General features: G+C 37.6%; 1 protein-coding gene across 1 annotated transcript in view; it reads left to right on the top strand.

Moving 5' to 3' along the window:
- Positions 1-27,542, top strand: part of REEP5 (receptor accessory protein 5) — a 40,002-nt gene that overhangs the window by 669 nt on the left and 11,791 nt on the right. Inside the window, exons 2-3 of the mRNA XM_069087766.1 lie at positions 738-831; positions 25,399-25,537. Coding sequence (XP_068943867.1) covers positions 738-831; positions 25,399-25,537 — 233 coding nt within the window. The remainder of the gene's footprint in view (positions 1-737; positions 832-25,398; positions 25,538-27,542) is intronic.

Consider the following 27,542-nt stretch of genomic DNA (forward strand, 5'->3'; position numbering starts at 1 on the left):
CTGCTATCCAGGGGCTTGCTGGTGACTGCTGACATGAGAAATAGTGTCTAGTAGAGACCGGGGAGCCGATTGGAAGCCTTTGCTCTGGGTTACTGAAACCCAGTCCGCGCCCTTCCGGCCCCCCTAGTTGGGCTTGGGTTGCGTGTGGTTCTGGGGAGCTGAAAGGGTGAGTCACTCCCCACCACGGCCTGATGGAGCCCTGAAGCTCGGGGAAAACCACTGCCAAGTGCTCTAAGGCTCTCAGGTTTCCGTCCAGGGGCACGTGTGACTGAAGAAAAAAAGGGTGTAGTAGGAAGAGCTTCTCTGGGGGAAGGGCTAAATTTGAGGGTTTTTTTTTTCTCCTGGAGGAGGAAATTGGAAAGTACTGGGGTGCTGACGTGTCAGACTCTTCCTCTAGCCTTGCTGCCATGTATCGCTTTATGTTTGCAGGTTTGGCGCTCCCCCAACCCCCTCGGCTTCTCCATTCCCTTCTCTCTTCCTTCTTAACCTGTGGTGGGGGCTGGGGTTTACTGATCAGCCTCCCTAGACTCCACCCCTTAAATTTCACCGAATTGAGGTTCTGAGCCAATCGCTTACTCTGTTTACTTTCCTTTTTCCTTCTAAACCAGGAGGGAAATTCCTAGAACTCAAGATTTTGCTTCTAGTGAATGCTGGTATGAGGAAAGCATAAGGGAAGAATGAGTCCCTAGTAATCCCTAGCCGTGACATTTTTTTTTCATTTTGTTTCTCTTCTTCAGGTATTATCGGCTTGGTGGCTTTGTACCTCGTTTTTGGCTATGGGGCCTCTCTGCTCTGCAACCTGATAGGATTTGGCTACCCAGCCTATATCTCGTAAGTGGCTCCACCCTCTGATCTAGCTCCGCCCCATCACTGTGGGGTGTGTGGGAGAGTGTCCATCAATGGCTGTACCCTGTACCCCTTCAGTTGAATAGGGGGTAGAATTCCTCCTTCCCGAGGCCTGCTCTGGGACTGCGAAAGGTCCTCCTCTCTTTGTAGTAATAGCATCTCTGGAGCCCCGCCCATGTTTATCATCCCACTTTCCTATTATACTTTTTCCTCACAACAATGATGGGATTACATCTTAATTTTTACTGGTGGAAAAACTAAAGCACATTGTACATTGGTGACTCATTTAATATTTTACACTGTAAGGCCTGAAATCCCACTTAGGTTTCCTGATTTCTAGTAGTGCGCCCCATTAAATTGGAGTGACAAGTTATAATTTGCGCTCTTAGGAGTGGATGGGTAGGGAAGCAGAGTAGCATTCTACTTTCTCAGTTTTGTAAACTTTTACTAGTAGAGAGATCTGAGCCAGCATAGAAAGCTCGCCTAGTTATTTTAGTGTATTTTATCTCTAAGCTTCAGTTTTCTCCTCTGTAAAAGAGGGTGTTGAAATAGCCTCTGAATTCCCTTCCAACTCAAAATCTATGATCCTATGATATGAGTGTTTTGGTATGCATGGGAACTTAGCCATACTTTATATCCATATACAGTAAAATCACCTTTTATTAATTTAGAACTAAGAGACACTGACTGGATGGAAGGCCTTATTTGAACTATGAAACCAGTTTGTATATTAATAGTGTAAATAAGGAGAATGCTAAAATTAAAATACGGCGTTTAAATACGTTGGAAAACACTTTAATAGCAAACTTTATAGTTAGCTAATATGCCTATTATAAATGATTCATATTAAAATAGATCCTGAAATTACTTTTTGCAAACAATTTTTTTTAAAGCAATTGGGGTTAAGCAACTTGCTCAAGGTTACACAGCCAGTTATTTCTGGGTGTGGTGCTGAGTATCCCCGACTCTGGGGCCAGTGCCCTTACTCACTGTGCCACTTGGCCACCCCCTTTTGCAAACATTTTTTAACCTAGGTTGTATTCCTATATATATATATATATATATATATATATAACATGGAAACATATATATATATATAACATGGAAAAAATTGTAACTCTCTAGAAAATGTCTTACATTTACATGACTTAACACTGATTCAGATGGGCATGACTTTCTCTCCCTTTCAAGTTGACTGCACAATCTTTCCCAAAAGAACAAAAAAGGCTTCGTAAACTTTGTTAATTGTATCCTTACAATATCTCATAAATGTGAAGAAGGATAGTAACTAAAGACACAGATAAGTTAAAGAACTTTCCCAGACTGTACATTGTGTCATTGTTAAAGCTGGAAATAGAACTAAGAATACTGTGACCGTTTGGATTAGAGTTACATTAGACCATTGTCGAGTCTACTAGTCAGCACTGGGATAAAAACAGCCTGTTTTACTTTAAGTAGTTTCCAATTCAAACAGCAAGAGTAATTACATTAATAGTAATTGTGTTAATTTAGTAGAGGCTTTTGGATCTTTATAGGCACCTGAGTCCCTGAATCTGAAAGTAGACTTGAGCTCTGGGAATATGCTATGGGATATTGCATCATATATGGAATTTGAGATAGTTTTCTGGGAGGCCAACAGCCCCATTCAGGCTCCCCCCACCTTCTTCTGTGCTGCCTACTATAGTAACAATCCATAGAGCTCTAGGAGTGTGTTTCAAAGGATTTAAAACATAAACCAGGGTAAGAAAACAGGTTTGGATTTCTAGCCAATGGGAAGATGCTGGAATATCAGCCCCCAATAAAATGTACTGTGTTAACAACTGAAGTGTACAGATAGTTGTCATTCAGAATAGCCTAGGAAAGCTTTGAATATCTTTGTCCATAATATAGACATCTAATATGGTCCAGTAACATTTCTTCCCTGTAGCCATACTTTTGTTTGTTTATGCTACTTTCTTCTTATCAGAAAGGCAGTGTGGAAACAGTACTGTTCCTGTGACCAGTGGTTCAAATGTCACCTCTCACACTAGCTATTGCCTTGAGCAAATCACTTACCCTCTCTAAGACTCACTTTCTTTATTTGAAGAATGAGGATAATAAAACCTGTAGAACCTCTTTCATGGGGTTGTTGTAAAGAGGAAAGGTATGTAATATGCTTTGCAAATCTTAGAGCAGGAGCAGCTAGATGCGGCAGTGAATAGAGCACTGATCCTGGAGTCAGGAGGACCTGAGTTCAAATCTGGCCTCAGACACTTCACACTTACTAGCTGTGTGACCTTAGGCAAGTCACTTAACCCCAATTGCCCTGCCCTCCCCCCTGCAAAAAAAAATTAAAACCCTTAGAGCATTATAAAAGTATTAGTTATTATTGTTATTTCTCTGTCTCTTTTTCCTCCTTTTCTTCATGTATATACATACTGAATTCTTCATAGATTATTTCATTGAAATAAGATCCCTTTAGAAAAAAATACATAGGTTAAAACTGAATAAATTTATAATCCATACTTAGGTTTTATACAAATTAGATTGGGGGGGGAGAGTATGACCTATGTTTGCACCAATGTGAATACATTACTTTATTAAATGGAAGAAAATTAAAGAAGGGAAATAATCCTAGTTTCTAAAAGTTCCCAAAGCTGGCTTTTAAAGCTCTAACTTTATTGCCCGGTGGCCATTAATCCATATCCAGGATTCTTTTTTTTTTTAATGGGATATAATTAACATTTATAGAGCATCAATTGCTGAAGGCGCTTCACAAATATTTCATTTGATCATCACAACCCTGAAAGATAGGTGCCATTATTTTCCCAAATTTTAACAGATGAGGAAACTGAGGCAAGCAGAGGTTAAATGATTTTCCCAGAGTCACATAGCTAGTAAGTGACTGGGTCAGATTTGAACTTGGGTCTTCTTGGCTTGAGGCCCAGCACCCTATCTACTACAGCTATGTAGCTCCTTCAAAAATTATATGTATCATTAAAATAGATGGAAGAATTAGAACTATCCCTACTACTAATATCACCATGTTTATTGGAAGTGGTCAATGCCAGGTTATATGGAGAGTGGTCTACTTAGTTTAAATTTGTATTCATTTTTAAAAACTGATAGTGTGAATTTACAAGTTATTTGGACCTTCACACTTTACGGAAGTTTTATGATCATGATGATGCAAATCTAAAACTTGCGTTTGTGGATTTTAAAAATGGAAATAGCAAGACAATGGCAAAAGTCACATTCTTTCTCCTTCGGAATGGTTAGACTTTGAAGAAAGGATGGTCTGCATATCTACAGAGTCCCAGCTGCACAAGCAAATATTCCAGCCTGGCACAGACTATCTGGAACCTGTCTTGACTCCCAAGGACACACAGGGAGTCCAGTTTGGGATGCAAACAACAACTTATGTCAGCTATGGGGTGGGGCACTTCATCCTTGAACCATTCAGGGCCTCCTAGATGCTCTGAACAAACAGACAAGTTCAGGGGACCCCTTGGCAGTACCCAGGACTTTACTATGTTTGTGTTTGTTTTTAATGAGCTTTAATCACAGATTTCTGTTGCTAATAATGAGAACTGTTAAGGGGTCCCCTGAACTTGTCATTTAGAGTTGCCATATTTTCCAGAAACATTAGACCCAGACCATGCATGAATGTGTCAAGGATGAAGGTCCCCTGCCCCAGTTGACCTAATTTGTTGTTTGCATCCCAAACTGGACTCCTTATATGTCCTTGGGAGTGAAGACAAGTGCCAGACAGTCTGCACTAGGCACATGCAACTGGGCCCTTGTAAATTAGGAAACCTTCATACCTTCATGGTCTAGCCATTCTAAGGGAAAAGAATTTGCCTTTTGCCTGTTGCCTTGTTCCTTCCCTTTGGGTGGGGTTGTATCTTTTTCCCACCCTTACTACACCATTCCCCTCCCATGCCATGCCTCTTAAGGTGGAATTCTGTTTTTCCTCCTTCTTCTTTTGTCTTGCTGTCATAAATATGCAAACTTCTGTATTAATTACAAACTCCTTGGGTTCTACACGCATGTTCATTTCTTTGGTAATAAACCTAGTTTTCAAGTTTCGTGAAGTTGTGATTACCATTCACAGAACACATTTCTAAGATACTAGCTACCTCCATTTGTACTTTTCTGATAATTTTCGCCAAGAAAATTAAGATAAATCAGTTGTATGTTTGATATTACAGCAGTGTGAGCCCTGTGGCAAGCAACCTTGTAAGCAATGTTGATAACAGCCTTAGTGCTTCCATGACATTTCAAAATCTATCTACATTCCTATGGTGTTTATTATTGAACCCAGCCCTACCTTTATCTGATCTTAGTAGAATTAAAATATAAAGCAGGTGAGATAGAAGTGAATCATCGTTTGCAATGAAGAAGAGAAAAAGATGAGAATTTCTTTGGTAAGTTTTTTCCATTCCCTTTCCACATTTTTGTGAGCTTATTTCTTTTAAATTATCTTTTTCATAATGAGTATAACAATCATCAATAAACATAAATATTTTAATATGAAGAGAACAAGAAATATAATTAAGAAATGTGAACTTATATTGTTTTTATATGTGCGTGTATATATAATGCATATGTATAATTTACTTTGTCAAGGCCTTTTTTTCATTTATTGAGATAATCATGTGGTTTTGTTTTTAATATGATTAGTTATGTTTAATTTTTTTCTCCTAATACTGAACCAGCATTTCATTCCAGGTGTAAATCGAGTTTGGTCACAATGAATGATTTTTTGGATGAATTACTATAGTCTGATAGGATTTTGTTTAAAATCGAAAAACCTGTATTTACTAATGATATTGGTTTATATTTTTATTTATTGTGCTTTATCCTTCCTTAGTTTAAGTACTAGGATTAATTTGCCTCATAAAATGAGTCTAATAGAAAGTTTTCTTTCTCAATTTTTAGAGCAATTTGTGTCATATTGATACTTTTAAATGTTTGATAGAATTCTGCAAATTCATTGGGATCAGGAGATTTTTCTTTGGTACTCTCTTTACAACTAATTCTGTTTCTTTGTTTTCTGTTTTCATGGCATATGATTGAAACACAGAGTCTAATAATTCTTTTTATTGTTTCTGGCTTTTTTGTGATTTCCCTTTCTTAATTTGCTTTTTTGTTGATTTAACTTTCTGTCCTTTTAAAAAAATAGATTGCTATAAGTTCCTTAATTTTATTACTCATTTCAAAGAACCAGATTTTATTTTTATTTGTCATTTCTTTAGTTTTCTGGTGTCTGATTTATCTGTTTCTCTAATGTTTAATATCTCCTCGTCTGTGCTTATTTTATATTTTTTTGTTGACTTTATAATTTTTAAAAATACATTTTCAGTTTATCAGTCCTCTCTTTTTCTATTTTATACTGTATGTTTTTAGGGACATAAATTTAAGTTATGAAAGTTAGGGTTATACTTTCCTCCATTTGTCTCTAAAATTGTTTTCTTCCAAAATTTCTTCCAAAATTCCACCTTTCCCTTTGCAAATACCATATTTTATCTCCAGTTAACTTTGTTAACCTATTTTAAAAGCAGCCCTATTCCCCCAGACTCTCTTCCTCTCACCCTCAAGCTCCATGCCCCTCTTGTTTGTTTTACATTTCTCTAGTTTGGAATTTTACTTACTAATTCCTTTTCCCTTCTTTCTTCTAACTCAGACCTGCACAAATTGGCAGTAGGTAGCGGCCAAAATTAAAAAAACTTCTGTCCACAGATAGATTAGACTAGAGACAGACTGACAATGGTTGTTTGCTGTGGGTCATGTGACAGCCACCTGAAATTCTTGGTCTGGTGGCATGTTGTGCAAGCCTGTTCTAATTAATTATTTAATTCTTACCCTCTATTTTTTCTCCCTGTTAAGTAGTTAAGTCCTCTTTTCTCTTTAATTCATTTTCTAGGCCTTTTTTTCCCCTAAAAAGTATTCCTTTCTCTTTTATTTTTTGACTTCACTGTCTTAAAAAGCATATATTATATATGGAAGAATTTGAACTCAGGTCTTCCTGATGAAAGTGCAGCACCAGATTCTCTATGTCATACTGCCACTATAAACATTTCCTAAATCAGGTTGTTCATAGATATTTGTGATTTCTCGCACAAGTAGCAAGATTCCTAAAGCACATAGTGAATAAAGAGAGGCAGTGATCATGGTGAAAAGAATGCTGGATGTTAAGTTGGGGGCCTGATTCGAATTTTGGTTTTTTTATGAAAATGAAAATGGGACATACAGAGAAAGTATTTAAATTAGGATAATAAAGAGAATAATTTAGAAAAATCTAATTCCCAAACTTCCTTTCTTACCTCCAAAAAAAATTATTTAAAAAAAAAAAAGTATTTTAACAAAAGAAGCAATTGCCCACCTCTAATTTTTCATGGGTATCCACGACTACTATACAACATTTCAACTGTTTTTTTTTTTAAAGCAATCGGGGTTAAGTAACTTGCTCAAGGTTACATGGCCAGGTGTTTCTGGGTGTGGTGCTGAGCCTGGATTTGATTCCCAGGTCATCCCGACACTGGAGCCAGTGCTCTTACTCGCTGTGCTACCTGGCTGCCCCACTAGGTTTTTTTTTTTTTTGTTAATCTCTTTCGTGTAAATACTACTTAATGCTTTAAGAAGATAATCTTTTTCCAAGGTGGAGGAATTTGAACCACAGGGACTGAGCTTTCAATGTAGTGTTTCCTATTCTGCAGTATCAAGAAAATGTTATCTTGGTTGAACATGTTTTATATTAAAAACAAGATCCAGAATTTTAACAATTTCACAATTCTAGACTTTAAATGCATTTTTCTTTTCCTTTCTTCCTTCCTTCTTTTTATAAATAATGTATGTTATCATAGACTATTTTGAAGGGATTTTTTTTAATAATAGAAAAAAGTGCTGAAAGAATGAAACTGATGTGGTCCCTAAATGCCTGAAGCCATTTGGTTTGTATGGTGTTCTATATACAACCTGAAGAACTCTCAGGGAGCCTTCTTTTTCAGGCTCCCAAACTTATTAGGTGGCATGTGGCAATTGTGAAAGTAGTGTGCAGGCTTATAGGGATATCATTAATTTCTTTCCCTGTAGGGAAGTTAAATGATGGTGTCTGGAAATGTTTTCTTTTATGTTTAGTACTTAATGATGCCCTAAAGAGAAAAGGATCTAGTCTTCTGGGAAGAAGTAATTAATTATCCTAAGGCAACCCTCCTTTTTTAAAAAATGCATTTCTGTAATTTTTTTTCATATTACAACCCTTTCCCTAAATCACTCTTTTAAAAAAAAATCACTAATTCTCATTTATCTGTGCTTGACCTGTCCCATTTTCTAGAATGTCTTCATTCTTTTTTAGCATGGTCCCAACTACTACCTCTGCTTAGTCTAATAAATGCAATATAGACTACATTCAGATTTGCCTAAAGCCAACTGAATTTTTTTTAAGTATCTCAGAGATTCCTTTAAAGGTAGGATTTATACACACACACACACACACACACACACACATACATACATATATATATATATATACATACCCTTTTATAGGCAAAAGAAAAACTGAGAACCAGCGTTATGAAGTCATATGTGAATCAATGATAAAATTCTTAATAAAGCCTAGATCTCCCTGTACCTTAAACAATGTATAGTATCTACTAAAGCACTACTATTCTCAAGTCATTCATTTTTGTAATCTTGGAACCATTTTCTTGATCCTTCCCTTTCAATACCCCTCCTTCAAATAAATTGATCAGTCAATCATAAAGCCCTTTTCAATTCTACTTCAGAAATTTCTAACATTCAACTCTTTTCTATTACTTCTGTTAACACCCTATTTCATATTCTTGTTACCTAATCTGGATTATTATAATAAGTTTCTTGTCTTCTTGCCCCTCCAGTCTCTTATCCCCTCTACCCTCACCCTCCCCAATCCATGTTACACACTACTGTCAGATTAATTGTTCTAATGTATAGCTCTGATCTTGTCACTCCCTGCTCAAAAAATATACAAGGGAGCTTAATAAATATAAATCAATAATTCAGTCAATTGACAATATCATAGTACATTAGGCACCTGCTATGTACCAGGAACTATACAACACTACACTATGCTATGCTTTGAGGATACAAAGTCAAAAAATGAAACAGGCCCTGCCCTTAGCATGGTTACTTTGTATGGAGGGATATTTTTTGGGTGGGGAAATGTTCATATAAAAGAACAAAGTATATACAAGGTGTGTTGGCAGCAATTTCCTAACCCTAACCAGCTTTCTCATCCCATGAAAGTTAGGTGAGTTTTTCCTTAAAAGGTACTGAAATTGTCCTTGAGATTTGTTTGGGTCAGGGGACTAAAGGCTCATGCTGTTAACATCACTTCATAGTTTCCTAAGGACAAAAGAACCAGGGGAGCTCTAGTCTATTTCTGACACTTAGCTTGCAGACCACAGTAGAATCACCTCTCAGTATCTTAATGCATGTCCTTGTTAAATATCCTTCCCCTGCTTTGGCTAGTAAGTTCCCTTTGGTTGACTGTTAGAAGAGTTTCATTTCCTTCCAGTATCAAACCTAATCTACCAAGGGACTGGCCTGAGTCAAGCCACACCCAGAACAGGAATGGACAGATGAAAATAGGTAGAGAAGCCACAGGATCTCTCAGCAGTGGGCAGAAACAGCCAAAGTATGAGAAAAGTGTCTTTGTGTAACTCCCCTAGGATTTTAATTTAGATGCTTAAGGTCCAATCCAAAGAGGAAAGACCTTGGACTGTTGGTGGATTTTATAATTTTGTACTTCAAAGTTATATACTCATACACATAAACTTATTTATATAAATTGCAACTATATTTATTGGACCCTGTTATGGTATTGATAAATGTTATTTTTATTAAATGATATGTATGGAGATATATGTATGCCAGAAAAAAGTGATAAATTAATATACAGTTATGCCAAGTGAAAGTAGCACTAGATTTGAAATCAAGTCCTGATTCTGGCACTTACCAGTTGGGTGATTGTGAGTAGGTCATTTGTCCTTTTTGAAACTTAGTCTCATTACATGTAAATTGGGATAATATTCGATCACAGGATTGTTTTCAGTAAAGTGCTTTACAAACTAAAAGAACTATAAAAATGAAGAACATGAAAAGCAGAAAAAGAAAATAGAATAGAACATTGTAACTATTATGTATGGTTTGTTCCTTAAAGTATATGTTTAAAAGATAAAAATAAAAGAAAAGAGGGTTATTGATACTTTTTTTAATGCACAGAGGAGAACAGAAGAAAGACCAGGTGGAGTCACAGACATGCAGGACAGCTTAGAAAGCTACAGGTTAAATTTATTATATAATTTTTTTAAAAAAGCAAACTGTACATAATGGAGATCCGCAATTTGAGATAGCCTTTTTCTATTTGTGCGTGAGTGTGTGTGTGTGTGTGTTGTATGGAAATGCCCACTTTATTTGGTGTCTTGAGTTCCAAATAAAAATAAAATATTTTTAAAAAACTATCTAAATGTGAGCTAGTATAAATAATTTATACCATAAATTTGTTTGATGAGAGCATACATTCTTTTGTTACAGAGAATTCTCAACAAAATTGTGACTGCTTATCTACTGGGAAAGCACATAAATGAAGCTATTCATGAGGGGAAATTTCATTGTAGATAGGATTCAAAATTGAAGACTATCTAAAGGCACAAACTGGTTTCATTGTTTTCACTCAAAGTGATGGCCACTAAAATGTGACCAACTAATTGTCTGACTGAAACCATTACATGTTTTAAAAACTCATAATGGTAAGGTAGAACTAGCAGTGCTTATGGAACAAGAGCTTGATCAGATCCTAGCTCTGTACTGTGTAACTTGAAGTAAGTCATTTACCTTTCTGGGCCTTAATTTCCTCATATGTATAATGATGAGTTTGGATTAGATGATATCTCAGGGTCCCTTCTAGCTCTAAACCCTAATATACTATTTTAGCAAAGAATCTAAGATCTGGGATCATTCACACTCATAAAGTCACCCCTCAGCTTGCCCTTTGACTCATTCCTCTTTTTAATGTTTTCATCCTAAACTCTAGCATAATTAAAGGGTATGTGTATATTCTTATTATTATAATAACTTTCTCATTAGACAGTTAACTTGAGCAGTCCCTACTTCATTTCATCAAATAATATTTACTTAGTAAACTACAGAAGCTTTTTTTTTTCCTAAAGGCTTAAATAAAAAAATAAATCAATATTAAAAATGTTTAATTATTTAAATAAACATGAAAGTTATTGAATATAAGTTTAGCAATGAAATAAGTAATAAAACAATGACATAGATAATAATTTAAAATATTCTAGTTGTGAGAACAGTTAGTCAATTACCTCAAATCTTTCCTACAACGATAAATGACTTAGTTTTCATTTGTTCATTTACTTCACTCAGGATAACAAATCTCTTTGCTAGAATTGTCTTCATCCTGTTCATAAAGAAAAACAGTTTCATAAGAAAAAAAAAGATATCTTCCTCTTTCTCTTTTTTCTCTAAATTTCTCTCCATAATTGTCAGAAAAACAGTATCTTTAGCTTCGCTAAAAGATAATCTCTCTCCAGATTCACTCTTTATAATAGTCTCGTTGTGTTTCTTCATAAAATCAGTTTATAATTCTAGCAAAGTAAAGGTTTCTCCTCATTTTTTTCTCTCTGTCTTTCCTTCAGACCCGTCAAAAATCCTCTTGGATCAAAGTCAAAACCACACACATTTTCCCTGACTCCATAGGGAGAAACATCTCATAGAATTGCAGTAAGATCTGTAACTTTGGTTTCTGTGCTCTTAAGGACATAGTAACAATTCCTTGAAACTTCAGCTTATAATTTTTCAGATAGGTCCTCTACGGTGATTTTATGAAACTGTTGAAATGAACAAAACTAATTTTTTAGACTGGCCTAAAACTTCTTATAGACAAGGCCTAGGCCTTCTTTCTGCATCATCCTTAAACCTGTCCTTCCCCTAATTTTCTCTGTTTCTCTTGATGGCAATGATTCATGAGTCACTCAGACTCACAACCCTCCCTCTTCCTCACCTCTATCTCCACAATTGCTCTCACATCTGGTCTTTCTTCTCAACTCCCATTGTTATCTCCCAAGTTCAGACTGTATTTCTTTTCACTTAGATTATTGTAAAAACTTCTATTTTGAGCCATGTCTGAATCAAGTCAATCTAGTGGTTCGGGTTTACAATTAGAATGAAATGAGACACATCTAGACCAGCTAAGAAGAGGTCATTTTTAGTTAGCCATAGCATGGAATGAATATTCAACAAAGATGCACTGGCTAATCTGCTTCAGCTTCATATACAGGGTATGTAGGATCAAAAGGGTGTGGGATATTTGGTAAGTCTGAACAGCACTGAATCCATGTGGGCTGGACTTTTTCTGCTCTAGATATCTAGGAATCCATTAATCAGCTGAAGCCTTAGCCCTCTGGACCAATCAAGTCTCAGTGACAGCTTCCCTGTTATTTTTTAGAGAAAATTAGCCACAGTCATACATCCTGGAGAGTGAAGTCAAGTGGGCTAACCATAAGGCTAATGGAAGTCACAGAGTCCCCCCTGAACTATTTAAGATTCTAAAAGATGATATTGTTAAAGTGTTGCACTTTATATGGCAGAAGCTTTGGAAAACTCAAACAAAAGGTCAGTTTACATACCAATTCTAAAGAAGGGCAATGCCAAAGAATGTTCAAACTATTCAATAATTGTGTTCATTTCACACACCATCCAGGTTATGCTTAAGATTCTGCAAGTTAGGCTTCAGTGATATATGAACAGATAATTACCAGAAGTACAGTCTGGTTTTCTTTTCTTTTTTTTTTGTAGTCTATGTAAACTTAATCTAAAAAAGCAATAATGACTTTTCCCAGAATTTCTCAGATTAATTTTATGAATTGGCAAGGTGTTGTTTTTTATTATTTTTTCAAAATCTGATTATAATATTTATCATTATCTACAGACATACTTGAATGAATTTAATAACAAAATAACTTTGTGGTGATTTTCCTCTAAGCAAGATTTTATTGTATTATTTTTATTATTTTTATTTTATTCATTTTTATTTTATTTATATATTATAAATATATATTATTTTATTATATGAGAATCTGATGCAACTTTTTAATTCTACAGTTGAATTTTATTTTTCAATTTAATAATTTAAATGTTTTATTTTTCCCCAATTACATGTAAAAACAATTTTAACATTTTTTTAAAGTTGTGAGTTCCAAATGGGTTATACATGTGCAATCATGTAAAACATAGTTCCACATTAGTCATGTTGTGAAAAAAACACAGACCAAAAAAAAATCCCCAAGAAAAATAAAGGGAAAAAAGTATACTTTCATTTGCATTCAGTCTCCATCAGTTCTTTCTCTGGAGATGGATGGCATTTTTTATCATAAGACTTTCCGAATTTTCTCAGATCGTTGTATTGTTGATAACAGCTAAGTCATTCACAGTGTATCATCATATAATATTGCTGTTACATTGTACAATATTCTTCTGGTTCTGCTCATTTCACTTTGCTTCAGTTCATGTAGCCTTTCCATGTTTTTCTGGGAGCATGCTGCTGATCATTTCTTCTAGCATAATAGTATTTCATCACAATCATATACAACGTCTTCAGCTATTCCACAGTTGATAGACATCCCCTCACCTTCCAGTTCTTGGCCATCATTAGAAGAACTGCTATAAATATTGTTGCACATATCAGTCCTTTACCTTTTTTTTTTTTTAATCTCCTGGGGATATAGACCTAATAGTGGTATTGCTTGGTCAAAGGTTATACGTGGTTTTAAGCCCTTTGGGCATAGTTCCAAATTGCTCTACTGAATTGTTGAATCAGTGTACAAGTTCACCAACAGTACATTAGTGTCTCAGCTTTCCCACATCTGCTCCAAGATTTATCATTTTCCTTTTTTGTCATATGAAACAATTTGATATGTGTGGGCTAGTTACTCAGAGTTGTTTTAATTTGCATTTCTTTAATCAATAGTGATTTAGAGCATTTTTTGCCTTTTTTTTTTGGAGGGGGAAGGCAGGGCATCTGGGGTTAAGTGATGGCCCAAGGTCACACAGCTAGTCTTATTTTTATAATTTGATTCAGTTCTCTATATATTTGAGAAATAAGGTCTTTATCAAAGAAACTTGATACAAAATTTTTTTCACAGTTATGATTATTGTATATTTCCCTTCATTCTATTCCCCCCCATTTATCCTACTCTCTCCTTTCACTCTGTCCATCCTCAAAAGTATTTTGTTTCTTTTCTCTGTCCCAATCTGCCTTCCTTTCTATTACCCTCCCCCTTCTTTTAACCCCTTGTCTTCCTACTTTCCTATAGGGTGAGACAGATTTCTATGCCCAATTGAGTGTATATGTTATTCCCTCTTTGAGACAATTTTGATGAGAGTAAGGTACACTCACTCCCCTGCACCTTCTTCATAGTGCCCTCCACTGTAAAAGTTCTTTCATGCCTCTTTTATGTGAGATAATGTATCCCATTCTGACACTCCCTGCCTTTTCTCCACTATTTTGGCTCTAACTTGCAGCCTGGTTTTCAAAGAGGCAAAGGAGCTAGAGACCAAATTGCCAACATTCATTGGGTTATGGAGAAAGAAAGGAAATTCCATAAATCATCTACTTTTGATTTATTGACTATACTAAAGCCTTTGACTGTATAGGTCACAACAAAATGTGGCAAGTCCTCAAAGACATGGGAGTACCAGATCATCTTGTCCTGTCTCCTGAGGAATCTATATGCAGGCCAAGAAGCAAGTTAGAACCAGACATGGAACAACTGATTGATTCAAGATTGCGAAAGGAATACAGCAAGACTATGTATATTGTCACCTTATTTATTTAGCTTATATGCAGAGTACAGTATGCAGAATGCCAGTCTGGATGAATCAAGAATTAAGCTTGCCAAGAGAAGGAACAACCTCAGATGTGCAGATGATACCACTCTGGTGGTAGAAATTGAAGAAGAATTAAGACACCTCTTGATGAGGGTGAAAGCGTTTAAAATCTGAAAAAAAAAAAGAGCTTAAATTCTGGCTTGAAGCTTAACATTAAGAAAAAAAAACTAACATCACAGCATCTGATCCCATCACTTAGTAGCAAATAGAGGGAGAAGAAATGGAAGTAGTGTCAGATTTTATGTTCTTGGGCTCAAAGATCACTGCAGATAGTGACGGCAGCCATGAAATTAAATGACTCTTGGTCCTTAGAAGGAAAGCTATGGAAAATCTGGACAGCATACTAAAAGGTAGAGACATCATCTTGCCTGACAAAGATCTATATAGTCAAAGCTGTGGTTTTTCCAGTAGTAATGTATGGCTGTGAGAGTTGGACTATAAAGAAAGCTGAGTGCTATAGAATTGATGTTTTCAAATTGTTCCGGAGAAGACTTTTAAGAATGCCTTGGACAGCAAGGAGATCAAATCAATCAGCACTTAGAGAAGTTGATTCTGACTCCATTGGAAAGACAAATTCTGAACGTGAAGTTTAAATACTTTGGCCACATGATAAGAGGGCAGGGCTCATTGAAAGACTGATGCTGGGAAAGGTTGAAGGCAAAAAGAGAAGGGGGTGGCAGGATGAGATGGGTAGATAGTGTCATGGAAGCAATAAACATGAGCTTGGACAGAATTTGGTAGACAGGGAAGACAGAAGGGCTTGGCATTCTATGGTGCATGCCTGAATGACTGAACAACAACAAATGATAATCAAAGAATCTTCAGTCCACAGCTGTCACTCTTTTCTGCTGTGGGAAGGATTGGGGAAGGGGTTTTGTGACACTCATTGAATTGTTTTCTTCCCTTAGGTTACTATCTTTGCTTCTGGCTGGATGTATGGCATCTTACTAGTCCAGCATCTTTGATAACATTGACCTTTGGGGGTGGAAGGGGAATGAATGCAGAGGACAGTGCACCTCCCCACCTTTCTGCCCTCTAGTAATAAGCAAAAGGTTCTGCTTCCACCAATGGCTTCCAACAGCTGGATTATCAACTACTGAATGGCTTGATGTTTTTATACAGAGACCCAAGGAGATGACTGATTCTCAGCCAATTACACTGTTTACTTCTTTTTTTTTTTTGGAGGGGGCAGGTAGGGCAATTGGGGTTAAGTGACTTACCCAAGGTCACACAGTTAGTACATGTTAAGTGTCTGAGGCTGGATTTGAACTCAGTCCTGACTCCAGGACCAGTGCTCTATTCACTGCACCACCTAGCTGCCACTATACTGTTTACTTCTCAACCTACTTGGAGGAGAGTTCAAACTTGATAAATGCTACAGGGTATAGATAAATGCGCTTTCTTATAATATGTGACTACATTAAGAGATGAGAAATAGATATCTTGTTTTCACAGTAAATCTTCATTGTGCGTGATTTGGTGGGGTGGGGGGGGAGGGGAGGTCCCTTCCTCCCTTCTTATAAAATATTGATGATAATGATGAGCCCACCTATGAGGTAAAACCTGCCACATATTTTTTTTGTGTGAAGCTTATGAAATAATATCCAAAGTACTTTTCATATTTTAAATGCCCCAATGGCTCTTCCCTCTCTTTGGTTTGAATGTTACCTCCAGTGATTCATATTGCAGCTATCAGTGCCTTTCTGTCCTGTACCACTGTTGTTCATGTTTTCGGATCTTTTTCTTTACATTGTAAAGTTACCAGTGAAGCTCATGGTCATGGTCACGTCAGTTAATACTCTTTCATCATCTCACCAGCTCTTCTTTTTCGACAAGACAATTCTTTCATGATAATCTTTACTCTGATTCTTTTTCATTGCTGCTTATTTTTCATGTTCTGCACACTGTTCACACACTTTATGTGCTTCTCCATGTCCCTCTGAGTTCCCTCCCATTTTTAATTCTTTTGAGATTGATGTATTCCATTACTTATATTCAACATCAATAGTAGAATGATGGCATTAAAAAAGATGGGACTGTGTTTCATGGAGAAATTTGGAGTCATTAAAAGAACTTCGCAGTTCTCCAAAAGCAATCCAGTCTACCCTTTTCCTCCTATTCATTTCTGGGCCGTTCTTGATGTCTCTCTAATATTTATGCTGATGGACAAGTACTTTAAGTTGTACATTGAATTGCATGTCATAGTCTGGACAAAAGACATTCTTCTTCCATTTGGTTTTTCTTATGGATCATTAAGTGGTTATGGATCTCTTCTAGAAGACTCTAAAATATTCTGGCACTTGATGCATCCAACAGAATATCATCTGCAAACAGGAGCATATGAAAGAATTCACCCTACACGAGGAGGCACCCCTCAACTGGATCTTTTCAGTCACAGTGGCAAGCTTCTTGGCAAGAATATGTCTTGTTTTATGCCTCATTTGATTTTAATGATCAGAGGGTCATTGAGCAAGGTTGTCTTTGCTGTCAGATCTTTTAAGAAAACTTTCATAATTTTGATAAGGCATGCCTTGTTATGGGGAAAAAAAAACCTAAAGGCTTTTAGGGCAGTGTTTTGTTATGCCAAATCAAGTGGGGGTTTTTTTTAAGATGACAAATAATCAGCACAGTCAGATCTTGTATTTTCTTTATCTCTTAGTCAAGTTGTTACCTACTGTGGAATACTGCTTGCAAAGCCTTCCTGTTTCCTCTGGATACTCTCATCAAGGATGCCCTAAATATGCGTATAGATTGTTTTCATTAAAAATATTATATAAATGGGAAGTAAGCATATAGGTTGATAATTACTGATGTTCTCTTACTTGACTTTTTGGTGTTACTAAGGACTGAGATTTTTTCCCCATACTCTTGCTATCTTCTTTCCTTCAGATGTTTCATGAACTGATCCCTCAATATCCCTAAAATCATGTCACCTCCAGCATGGGATCTCCTCTGGGTACTGTTGGTCCATTCTAGCTGCTTTCCCCATCTTTGTTTCTTTTAGTTCCATTTCTCTCTTCCATTACTCTTCTTTTTGTTGCTATTGTTTGGAATGGGGGAAGGTAGGGCAGTTGGGGTTAAGTGACTTGCCCAAGGTCACACAACTAGTTGTATCAAGTGTCTGAGGCCAGATTTGAATTCAGGTCCTCCTGACTTCAGGGCCAGTGGTCTATTCACTGAGCCACCTAACTTCTCCCATTACTGTTCTATAAGTACATCTACGACTGTCACAACAGAGTCCAAATACAACAGTTCCACTTGATAATGGAAAAAAAGTCATGTTTTTTTAAATGCAAATCTTTATGTATTTATTTGGTTTGTTGCTCTCATTCCAGTTTCATTCTTACATGCCCTTGACTTAAATGACTGCTCAGTTGGGTCTCTTTCCTCACTTTCTTTAAACTGGTTTTATCTACCATTGCTTCTCCTTGTTTTTTGACTTGAAGCATGATATAATTGTCAGAGAACTGGCCTCAGACCCAGAACTTGAACCTCAAGTTCTACCTTAGACATACACTGGCTGTTTGACCCTGAACAAGTCACTTAACCTCCAATGCCTTACTGAGCTCTAAAATTACAAGTTGCAGAGAGATGTTGACTTACATCAATAGGAGTTTCCTTACCAGGGAGTTTTCTATATCACTGGAATTTTTAAAATCTAGTCCCTAATTTTTCTCTATGCATTATCTTTTATCATCCTGGAATCTTGATGCCAATTTGAAATACCCTGGGACATCCTGCCTGATAGGAGATATGCTCTTCAGGATTTGAAGGGTGGGGTACCTGAGGGAACAAAATGGCCTTTTTTCAACTAACTTTGGCTCTTTTTGATATAGTATTTAATTTCAGGTTTGGTTTCTTTCCCCATCTTGGTTCCTGATTCATCAAGACTTGGGTACCTCTCAGAGGCAGCTCTGCTGTCTTCTTCCTCTTCTTCATTGGACCATGGTGGGATGGGAAGGAGGAGACCCACTCCACTTTTTTGAGATTTTCAAAATTTCTGATGAATTCAAAGCTTGCTGATAGAAGTCCTGGTTTATCCAATTCATCTACAAAGGTGTGATACTATCTAGCCATGCCCACAGGGGAATGACCACTTGAAATAGAAAGCAGTGGTGGGTTCCTACATAATTTAAAAAATTATATCTTAAATCAATGTTATTCTTAGATTCCATATCTGTCTGATGGGTAATTAAGTCAATTTTGCTAATTAAATTAAAGTACTTTTTAAGTTCTTTTATTTTTCATTTATGATCATTGATTTATATTAGTTAAAATAATTTTGTAATATATGGCCATTCTTCCATTCATCATCCTTTTTTTTTTGCCATCAATATCATGTATAAAGAAATAGTTGTTTCAAATAGGTTGGGTTGTAGACGTTTTAATTGTGGCATACATTTTTCTCATTTTTATTCCAGTTTTTTTTTTTTTACTAATTTAGATCTTTGCTGTAAATCAGTACTTTGACTATAAACAGACAGTTGGTTGAGGAATGATTCAGATCAGTAATGAGCCATTTCCTGTCCAAATATAACCTTTTTTTTTGTTACACTACTTGGTACTCATTACTTCTAGCATTTTTAATTTTTTTATTGAGGACAGTGAATCTTCGGTGCAACCTACAGATCTTTGGCTTTGTTCATTCCTTATTCCTGGTTCCTATTTTTTAATTTCATTAAGTTATTGAAGATCAGAATATATGTTGATTTTATTAGGAGGTTTTTGTAAAATGTCTCTGTCTCTTCTTCCATTGAAAACGACTTTAGCCCATAAGGTGCAGTTATTCTCATGTTGTTCTTCTTTGCAAATATTTGTCATAAGCACTGCAATATAAAACAATCAAAAACCCTAAATTTTTAGACATCAGTTGGTTGTTGTCTTTTGTGCTTGAGGAGGACCAAAGTGACGTCACTATGTTGGGGTAAAGGTACAATGTGTCTTGACTGTGGCTGGTCAGACCAATACGAGCTCAGGAGGCTCTACCATAGGTCAGCCACAAATAGGCCATAGGGGGACATGTCTCTAAATTTGCATTTCACATTTCTTTTGAGCTACTAAAGTTATGTTTTGCTCATAGAGAACAGTGCCTTCTTTGATGTGGGCATGCCATGCTTGGTGGTCCTGTGCCTGTTTCCCATGTCTTTAATTCCTCAAAGAGACCTTGAAAGTGGCCTTGTGTGGCACAGTGAATAGAGCACCGGCCCTGGAGTCAGGAGGACCTGAGTTCAAATCCAGCCTCAGACACTTAACACTTACTAGCCATGTGACCTTGGGCAAGCCAGTTAACCCCAAATGCCCTGCAATCCCTGTCAAAAAAAAAAGAAAGTGGCCTTGTATAGGTTCTTTTAACTTCTCAAGTACTGTGAGTTATCCATAAAATGGTCTTTTTGGCATTCGAACCATGTGGCCAGCCCATTAGAGTTGTGCTCTCTGCAGTAGAGTTTGAATGTTTGGCAGTTCATCTCAAGAAAGGTCCTCAGTGTCTGGTACCTTATCTTGCCAACTGATCTTCAGACTCTTCCTAAGACAATTCAAATGGAAGCAATTCAGTTTCCTGGCATGGCGCTGGGATACTGTCCAGGTTTCACAGGGATACAACAATGAGGTCAGCACAACAGCTCTGTAGACCTTCAGTTTGGTAGTCATTCTAAGCCTGCAGCCTCAAGGTGACACATGGCCTTCTAAGTCCTTGGGTGCAGCCTTTGGACTGAGTCCAGGTTTTACAGAACAAATCCTTTTATTAAGGGGATTTGTTCTGTGAAGTTTGGATTCAGGCAAAAGGCTGCACTTGAGAACCTTCAGGGCTAAATGTGACCTCAAGCCCCCAGGTTCCCCACCCATAATCTAATACCTCGTCTCTCTAACACTTTCCTTCGGAGTCTCCCAAACGCTGAACTATCTCTGACAGTGCATGTGTCAACCTCATTATCAATGTGGACATCCCTGGAAAGTAAACTACCGAGGTAAGTGAGCTTATCAACAGTGTTCAAAATTTCTCCATTTGCTGTAACCAATGGTTCCATATATGAATGGTGAGATGCTGGCTGGAGAATTTTTCTTGGTGTTAGTTGTCAGGGCAAAATTAGCACAAGCAGCAGAGAATCCATCTATCTTATGTTGCATCTCAATCTTACAGGCTGTACGAAGTGCACAATCATCCAGAAACAAAAATTGGCATTACCAACTCTCCTTCCACTTTAGTCTTGGCTTATGGCCTTTTCAAGTTAAATAAGTTGCCATCAGTGCAGTAGCTGACCCTGATGCCGTCTTTGTTCTTGCTGAAGGCATCTGACAACATCACCAAAAACATCATTCTAAAAAAGCATGGGAATAAGCACGCAGCCCTGTTTCACTCCACTGATGACTGGGAAAGCATGAGAGCATCATCCATCATCCAAAACCTGTGCAAACATGCTGCTGTGGAATTGGCAAACGGATTCACTTCACAAGAATCCTGTGTCTCTCTAAGCTTTGTCTGGGCCTTATTCTTGATAGAGTTAAGCACCATCTTCTTAGAGATGGATGAACCATAAAACTGGTTAACCCTGTGGAGTTACTACTTTTCGCTTAGTAACTTCTGAATTTACCCATGATTTTCATCAAACCAATCTTGATGTTTGTGAGTGTTTCTGGCCCAGATGAGTAAATGCAGTGCTGTATACTAAATCTCTAAAAGCCACCCATTCCTTTTCTGCTCCACTATTGCCAATCATGTGTTGGCTCAGTTTTCCTTCCAAGTTAGCAACAAACCCCCTGCACATGGAGAAGTGCTCTGCTCTGTTGACATTAAGTCTTCTGGTAGTCGTCTTGTCTTGGGGCTGCCACTTTCATTAAATATGAATATTTAGCTTGGAGAGGCTAAGTCTGTGATGTGTCTAGCCCTCTGTGCCACACGTAGCCTTCATCTTTCTCACATCCTGTCTGCCTTTTCTCCCTACAATGACATAGTCTATTAAATGCCAGTGTTTGTGCATCCAGGAAGTTTTAATGCATTTAGGTTAATGGAAGACAGCATTGGTGATGAGAAGATTATGAGATTCACAACTCTTCAGTAGTAAGTGACCCTTGCTATTGCTGTTTCCAACTCTATCCCTGCTATGTCTGAGAGTCTATGCCTATTGTGGCATTAAAGTCACCCAAAATTACAAGCGTTTCCTTTTTTGGCACATTGATGATGAGGGTCTTGATCTTCATAAATTTCTCTATTTGACCTCATCAGGGTATGTCATAGTGGGAGCATATGCATTGATAATGGTGGTTTCCTTCAAATAGCAATTGCATTGTCATGAGCCCGTCATTCACTATTTTGGGGAAGCATACAAGTTTTGATTGCAAAACCTATGCCAACTGGAAAGTCGGAGGGGGGATGGGAGAAGATATAGGAGAGAGCAGATTGGAGGAGGGGATATGCAGTGGGGTCACTGTTTTGGGGTGGTGGGTAGGGGAAAAATGGGGAGAAAATTTGTAACTCAAAATCTTGTGGAAATGAATGATGTAAACTAAAAAATAAAAAAAATAAACTACAAGAAAAAAAAACAGCCTATGCCAGCTTCACAGCACTCCTCATCACTGTGGCCACTCCAGAAAAAATGTGTATCCAGCTCAGACTTTGGTAAGCTGGCCTTCGTTTGCCAGCCTGGTTTCACTCAGGGCTGCTCTTTGGATGGGATACCCGCTGAGTTCTCTTGCAAAAGAGCTGTTCGTTTTTCAGGTCTGTTGGATTTCATGCTGTCCATAAGTGTGTGCACATTCCATCTACCAATGGGGAATGGAATCATCTTTGCCAAAAACTTTTGTGTGCTGCCACCACAGGGTGGGATCCCTGCCTGCAGTGTAAGCAGGCCAGGGTTAGGTTAGGTGAAGCAGACAATTTTTAGGGCAACTCTTTTAGCTCCTTCCTCATGCCAGGAGGTGAGCAATGCAGTTGTTTAAAAAGGCTGCTCAGACACCCCCGGGCTGCCGAATCCTACTGCTGCTTCGGTCCAGTGAGGAGACAGCCCCATTCCCTGGGTCACCTGTGTGCAGGGTTATGACTGTGGCTCCCAGTGTATTCACACTTTCTGCTCTGTTACTTGCCTGACCCCACAGGACTATGGGGTAGGTAAAAGTGGTAAAATGATATGGGTGGTGTCTTTTGACTCACATATAAATTGGATATAAGTGAGGTCGGATTGTGTGGAGTCATAGGTCTCACTCTTCCAGAGTCATTCAAGTCTAGAGGCAAGACAAAAGTTAAGACAACTGGTGATGGCCCAGGATGCAGTGGATGGCCTTGGCAATTTTGAGGAACTCAGTACCTCCTTCTGCAGCCTTTATGGCCCGTTGGACAAATTGTTCACATTTACCTATTCTGCCAGGGAAGTCTTCCCATGCATGGGGTACATGCCCCACTAACCCCTTGATGGGTTTGAGGCCCCTCAGTTATACTCTCCCTGGGGTAGCCCATATCCCAAAACAGTTGACCAGGGTGTGGGTGCTGCACACACTCCAGCTTCTTAGAGTCACAAGTGAAAGCTGGCAGAATCAGGTGGACCCTGAAGGTGGAAAGCAGTCCTGAAAAGGGCTCAGTAGCCCTCACATCAGAAGTGCTCATCTTCCCGAGTAGTAGTCAAATGTTGTGTAGCTGAAAGTGTGTAATACCCAATAATGGGTGAAAATCCTGTGGTCCAGAGGCAAAGGAAGACAATGTTCCATTACTCCTCCTGATTACTTCCATGTATGTGCGACATGCATCTTGTTTGCTACACATATGATGTGATATACCTGACTCAGTGATAAATAGTACTTGGAAAATCTTACTGAGCTATAGTATCTGCTTGGGTGAAGGAGATCAATATGGTGGCTGTCCAAACAAGAAAAACAGAATCAGGATTAAATAGACATCATGATGTATGCATATCTGCTTTGCCAGGAAAGCCTTCAAAGACACTGCTAAAATAACATTGCTCTGTATACAAAGTTAGGATTGCAAACTCATCATTAGCAAAGCATAAGATTTGACTTTATTTTCCTGTAGAGATGAATTTACACTGATTCTAACCACTGATAGCAGCCTTAATAGTTTAGGGTTGTCTGATTGTGGAAAACAGCAGCAAGCAAACTCTCTTAGGCAAGACTTGAATGTGAAACCTTGGTCTTTCGATGTTTACTGCCTGACTTTACTGTGGCTTTTAGGGAATATATTGATGTGTGGAATGGCCATTGACAAGCGGGAAATCTAGGCTGAGGAAAATGAAAAAAAAATGTCAAAGTATGTTAAAAGTAAACAGCACTGCTTCTGAACTGAAGTCCGGGTCCTTTCTTTTTTTTTTTTTAAGCAATCGGGGTTAAGTAACTTGCTCAAGGTTACATGGCCAGTTATTATTTCTGGGTGTGGTGCTGAGTATCTGAGCCCAGATTTGATCCAGGTCATCCTGACACTGGAGCCAGTGCTCTTACTCGCTGAGCCACCTGGCCGCCCCTAAGCAATTGGGGTTAAGTAACTTGCTCAAGGTTATACGGCCAGGTGTTTCTGGGTGGGTGCTAAGTGTCTGAGCCCAGGATTCGATCTCCAGGTCTTCTCAACACTGGAGCCGGTGCTCTTACTCACTGTGCTACCTGGCCACCCCTGTCCAGGTCCTTTCTTGACAATAACTTTCAGCTTAGTGATTTGAGAGCTGTTTGTCTTTTGTTTTTCCTGTAGGATGATATCTTATATTTTTAGTGGAAATCACTAGAAATAGGATTCACTTTATAGATATTTACTTTGCAGCTAACTGGATGACAGCAAGTAGAAGGGAATTAATTCTGGAGTCGGGATTTGACTCCCACCTTGGACACTCACTACCCTGTGTAACCTTGGACAGGTAACTTAATCTCCCTAGGCCTCAGGTTTAACATTTTTTTAAATGAGGGGGATGGACTGGATACTATTTAAGTTCCTTTCAGCTCTTGAATTATGATCCTGTGATCCATAAAGTGATGGATACCTGTAAGTCTTTTCTTCTTTTTTTCTCATAGGAAAGCACCCAGAAGTTTTAGATAAAGCTAGTGTTGCATCTGCTCTTTCTTTGAGGTAAATTTCCAGGTTAGGGGGCATTGTTATTATGACCCTGCAGCCCAAATCTCCCAGCTCCAACTTGATGAAAATAACAAAAATAATTGTACTTTGAATGAGACTTTGCAAAAGGAATAGCCCTTGTTGGCCCATGGTGCCCTGTTTGGAATAAAAGTCACCTTCAATATGACAGTATTGACGCCATCATGACAAAATGACTAAGAAGTAAGAAAGCAACCCTTGTGAGCTTTGGTGAAGTAAATAACTTTTAGTTCCCTATTTCATAACTAAATTCAGTCACAAGAATGATGTAGGACTATGCCAAGAAATATGGGGAAATGCAAAAATAAAATGCTTCATAAAAACTGCTCATTAACCACAATAGTAATTTGTCCATATATCCATGGCTGATCCACTATAAACCTTTTACACTGAATTGCTTTTCCAGATCTCTGTTTACTTGCTTCATGACAACTATGTATCATACATTTGTAAAATTTTTGATCAGCTTGGGGTTCAAGCCATGGGAATAGTGTTGAGAATATAGAGACTCATCAGGTCATGTATTATATATTTCCTTTCAGAATCAAAGCTATTGAGAGTCCCAACAAAGATGATGACACACAATGGTTGACCTACTGGGTAGTATATGGTGTCTTCAGTATAGCTGAATTCTTCTCTGACCTCTTCCTGTCATGGTTCCCTTTCTACTACATGCTGAAGGTATGTTGGTTTTTACTTCTTTGCTCAGTCTCCACTCTAAGTACTTGTCTTGTTTGTTGCCCTAAAATGAAACATTGACCATGAACCTTGTATCAACATGATGTAACTACTTACTTGTTGAAGAAATAATGTTGACAAATCTCTTTGTAAACTCTTATAAGAAAGCACCTCTAAGAGCTTTTTAACAAAACCTTAGGACTAAGGCACTCCCAAGAAGATGTATTTAAATGCCAATTGAATGTAAAATTCTCTGACATGGTATAAATTATGTTCTGCATTTTCCATGATCCAGTTTTAGACAGTATTGCCTAGTTAGGTAAGAATGACTTCAATGTTTGATATGCTCGCTTAGTAAAACATTGAGGTGTAGTAGACTGACTTTCCTGTGGTGAGTGAAAGTCAAGTCAATAAGCTATTCGGAACAATGCAGTATTTACATTAGGTAGTACATAAGTTTGGAAAAAGAAAGTATGTCCTACTTGGAACCAGGAAACACATTTCCATTCCCTTTTGCCTCAGTCAGAAATTGTGTTTCTTTTTTTCCAAGCTCCCTCATTTGCCAAGTATAGCAAATTGCCACATTTCTAAGTAAAGAATGCTCTATTTAGGAAAAGAGCAAAATCTGTGCTTTCATATAGAGGCTCATGTAAGTTGGTGTTTACTCATCATTTCTTCCACCAAGTAAAATAAATTTAATGCTAAAAAGCACATTAAAAACAGTTTTGAAGATTCAAAAATATTTTAAGGATAGTGATATGAATGCAAAATTGGATCCTATAAAATATTCAAAAATCCCCTTCCTAACTCATTTCTGACTTCATTGTATTTGTCTTCTTTAAAAATAGGGAATATCCATTAAGTTCGCAAATAAGACAATACTTGTCCAAATTGGAAAATCTATTGTTTTATTATTAATTCATCCTTTAAAAAAATGTTATTGATATCCTTTGTTTTCATATTACCTTCATTTATGAATATATCCCATTCCCTTTCCCCTGCAGAAAGCCATCTCATGATGAAGAATTTTTTTTAAAAAGGGAAAAAAGTAGCAGTATAGCAAACTAACTGGGGAGGGGAGGATGTGGCAATCAGGGCTAAGTGACCTGCTCAGGGTCACACAGTTAGTGAATATCGGAGACCAGATGTATACTCAGGTCCTCCTGAATCCGGGGCCAGTGCTCTATCTACTGCACCACCTAGCTGCCCCAACATTTCAAGTTCTTAATTGCCTGGATCCTTCCTGCCTTTCCAGTCTTTTTTTTTTGCTTTTTGGAGGACAATTGGGGTTAAATGACTTGCCCAAGGTCACACGGCTAGGTTTGTGTGTGTGTGTGTGTGTGTATTAAGTGTATGAGGTCAAATTTGAACTCAGGTCCTCCTGACTCCAGGACCAGTGCTCTATTCACTGCACCACCTAGCAGCCCATTATGTAGTCTTTACACTAAAGTGAATGTTAAAGAATTCTCCCTTTGCTTCCCTCCCAGTCCGATGCTGTAAATCTAGAAAAATTGGGATTCAAGATAGAGGAATTCTGCTCTCTTGTCTTAGATGTAAATGACTTGCTATTTCAATGATCCTGTGAGGTTTTAAAAGTTAAAATTTATGGGAAAGGAACCTCCTTTCTTCCCTTGAAGAGCTGAAGGACTAAGGATGCAGAATGTTGCATAAGTTCTCAGAAATGGTTGCTGTTAGCTGGTTTTGCTTAACTGTTTTTCTTTGTTTAAAAAAAGCTCATTGATTGAATAAGTGTTTACAGAGAGAGATACATCTGGAAATGATTGGAATGTAAAAACAAAAAAAAAATCCATAAAACTTCTTTACAAACAAAAAACAAAACAAAAATAAATAAGCCTTTCATGGCAGCCAGCCAAAGAGGGTAAGTTAGATTCCAGTGAATGTCTCATTCAGAGAGGTAATGATAATAATAATTAAAATTTAGAGAGCTTGCTATGTGCCAGACACTGTTCTAAACACTTTCCAATTATCTCATTTGACCCTCACAACG

This window comes from Petaurus breviceps, unplaced genomic scaffold (genome assembly GCF_028583685.1).
Source record: "Petaurus breviceps papuanus isolate PSGF00001 unplaced genomic scaffold, PetGlider_PUasm1.0 183, whole genome shotgun sequence".
Classification (NCBI taxonomy): Eukaryota; Metazoa; Chordata; class Mammalia; order Diprotodontia; family Petauridae; genus Petaurus; species Petaurus breviceps.